The following is a 2,889-nucleotide window of genomic DNA, read 5'->3' on the forward strand; positions in this document are numbered from 1 at the left end:
TTTATTCCAATAGGGACATTGTTAAAAATTGTATTCCATTAACTCCATATAGTTTAAATGACTAAAATAACCTCCGTTGACTTTATTAGAATTTTGAATTAATCGTTAAAGTTATTATTCTTCTTCTTTTGTGCGACTGAAACTCTGGGAATCTTCTTCTTTCCATTTTCTTCTGCCTAATTGATCTTGTAAGTTTAATCTTCCATCGATCTTGAATTTCTATTATGATTGATCTTGCGATCCTAGTTGTTTTAGATCTTATCTGTGTTTGGTATTGGTTTCGTATCACATAGGTTAGTTGAGTTGGAATTTTTTTGTTTGATTTACATAGATGTTGTGATTTGATTGTCATGGTTTTACTCGATCTGTGTTTTGATCTACATTATTCTTTTGTTTCTGGTTTGTCATTCATTTATTCTTTGATTTTCTTTATGTTTTGCATTATTCTTTGATTTTGTGTTTGATTTACAGTAATTTTCGATAGTCATATAAGTATAATGTAGATACAATTCTTGTGATATTTGTTATGGTTATGATTTTTCGAAATTCTACATGTTTGTTTGCATGTTATGTTGTTTGTGTAATCTGTTTGATTTTGTGATCTGTTCTTAATATATATATGTTTGTAACATATATATTATCTGTTTTGTTCAGGTATAATATTTTTCATCTGGTAAAGGATTAAGGGAATCATAATCTCAAGCCCTTCTATTCTAATGTTTAATTTTGGTTCGCTTAGTGCTATGATGACAATGAATCTTGGGTTGACTTTCAATATTTTGGTGGATTTTGTTTGTTGTAAGTGGAGTTTTTTGGATGTTAGAGATGTGCGTTTTGTGTTCTCTTTACCTGGTCATTCTCAGTGTTTGATTGATAACGATGAAGATCTTAGGAATATGTTGTTCATTGCTAGTAACATTTCATTGAGTTATATAGATATTTTTGTCAAGCAAATTAGCTGTCCAGATGTTAGTAACTTCAAAGGAAGTGGCTCTGTGGACACTGGTTCTATTAGTGCAATTGTTGAGAGAATAAGTGATAATACTGAGCAAGAAGTTTCAGATGCCGATTTTGTTTCTGCTTTTGGTTCTATTGGAGGTAAGGTTGTATAAGTGCTTTTGTTAATGATTTTCGTAATGCATTGTCTAGATTTGGGGTTGAGGTTGGATTTGAATATAAGTTTATCAAAAATGATAGGTATAGAATGACAGTTGAGTGCAAGCAAAGGTATCTGAAAAGTTGTGAATGGAGAGTTCATGCGTCTATAGAAAAATCAAATGGTTTCTTTTATATTAGATTTTTGAATAATGTGCATATATGTGGTTCGGCTATTCGTACGTCTAAAAATGTTCCTATGAGCTCTGGAATTGTTGCGGACATCATTGGTAATCGAGTTTCTAATGCTCCATTACTTCGCCCAATCGATGTTATCAAGGAGATTAAATCTGATTATGGATTAGACATTAGCTACCACAAAGCATGGTATGCTGTGGAGAAGGCAAAGGATATGAAATTTGGAGAGCATAAATATTCTTTTTGATTTGCTATGATTTTACATTGATGAAGCTAATAAGTCTAACCCTGGTAGCTGTTTGGATATGGAGTTTGACGAGACTAGTGGTTGTTTTAAGAGATGTTTTGTTGCATTTGATTTGACAATTTTCGGTTTCAATTTCTGTCGCCCCATCTTATTTCTTGATGGCACATTTTTGAAAAGTAGTTACAAGGGAAATCTACTTTCAGCTACTTCAAAAGATGGTGAACAAGGTATAGTGTTAAGTTTTTCTCATTTGTTTAAAATCTGTTCAGATTATATCTGTTAATTAAAATGTTATCTGATTCATTTTTATCATCTGTTCTGTTATGCAGGTTTATTTGTGGTTGCTTTTGTAGTTGTTGTCGCGGAGGATGAAGATAACTGGACCTGGTTTCTCAGGTTGCTTAGAAAAATTGTTGACGTAAGTAGAAGAATAACTTTCATTTCAGATCGAAATTATGGGCTCCTTCAAGGTGTTAGAAATATTTTTCCGGCAACAACACATGCTTATTGCCTTAATCATTTAAATAGGACTCTTAAAGATAAGTTGAAAGGACATCATGCTTCTTTTAGGGAGATGATTGTGAAGAAGTTTAAACAGTGTGTTTATGTTCTGAGTAAGATTGCATTCCATGACCGCTTGCAAGAGCTTTTATCTATGGGTGGTGATCGTGTTGCTAGTTTTATAGATGAAGCTCCTGCTTGTAACTGGGCGAATGTTTATTTTATGGGTAAGCGATATAGTGAGATGTCTTCAAATGCTGCTGAGTCTTTTAATTCTCAAATATTTGAGTTTCGTTCATTGCCAATAACAAATATGATAGATATGATTCGATTGAAACTTATGAATCAGATGTCTTTTAGAAGGGAAGATTCTTATACATGGACTACTTTTCTATGTCCTTCGATGGAGAAAAAAATCCAAGAATCCAAGAAACTTATGAATCAGATGTATTTTGAAGTTCATTCATCTCCTCGTGAAGTTGTTAATATTGCAAGATGAGAATGTTCATTGGGAGATGGCAGATAAATTGTTTCCCTTATTCTTATGCACTTGCCGCAATATCTAAGAGTGGAAAAGTTCCTTATACTTTTGTTGTAGAGTATTATCATGTTTCTTCCCTTGTCAGATGTTATTCAAAGTCGATCTCTCCAATTGTTACAGTATGGAAAAAAGACTTTAGTGAAGAAGATGTTCTAGTGATTCCACCTCATACGAGGAAACAACCTTGTAGACCTAGGAAGAAAAGAATTTCATCTGTTGGTGAGACTATTCCAAAGAAGATTAGGTGTACTAGATGTGGGAAGTTAGGTAACCACAACAGGAAGAGTTGTAATGTTGCAATTTGAAT

At 32.9% G+C, this 2,889-nt stretch overlaps 1 protein-coding gene across 1 annotated transcript; it reads left to right on the plus strand.

The window, feature by feature from the left end:
- The first annotated feature begins 746 nt into the window (after positions 1 to 746).
- Positions 747 to 2,540, plus strand: LOC119979862. The gene is made up of 5 exons (XM_038822485.1): positions 747 to 1,098; positions 1,150 to 1,162; positions 1,297 to 1,482; positions 1,589 to 1,767; positions 1,870 to 2,540. Exons 1-5 carry the CDS (start codon positions 747 to 749, stop codon positions 2,538 to 2,540), a joined length of 1,401 nt encoding a protein of 466 aa, XP_038678413.1.
- Positions 2,541 to 2,889: the final 349 nt, after the last annotated feature.

The sequence above is a fragment of the Tripterygium wilfordii genome, chromosome 15 (genome assembly GCF_013401445.1).
Source record: "Tripterygium wilfordii isolate XIE 37 chromosome 15, ASM1340144v1, whole genome shotgun sequence".
Classification (NCBI taxonomy): domain Eukaryota; kingdom Viridiplantae; phylum Streptophyta; class Magnoliopsida; order Celastrales; family Celastraceae; genus Tripterygium; species Tripterygium wilfordii.

Excerpts from the sequence above, each read along its gene's own strand:
- LOC119979862 (XM_038822485.1), top strand. The coding sequence starts at position 747 with ATGACAATGAATCTTGGGTTGACTTTCAATATTTTGGTGGATTTTGTT. Across the intron at positions 1,483-1,588 it reads ATTAGCTACCACAAAGCATG|CTGTTTGGATATGGAGTTTG; the intron begins GTATGCTGTGGA and ends TAACCCTGGTAG. Across the intron at positions 1,768-1,869 it reads TTCAAAAGATGGTGAACAAG|GTTTATTTGTGGTTGCTTTT; the intron begins GTATAGTGTTAA and ends TCTGTTATGCAG.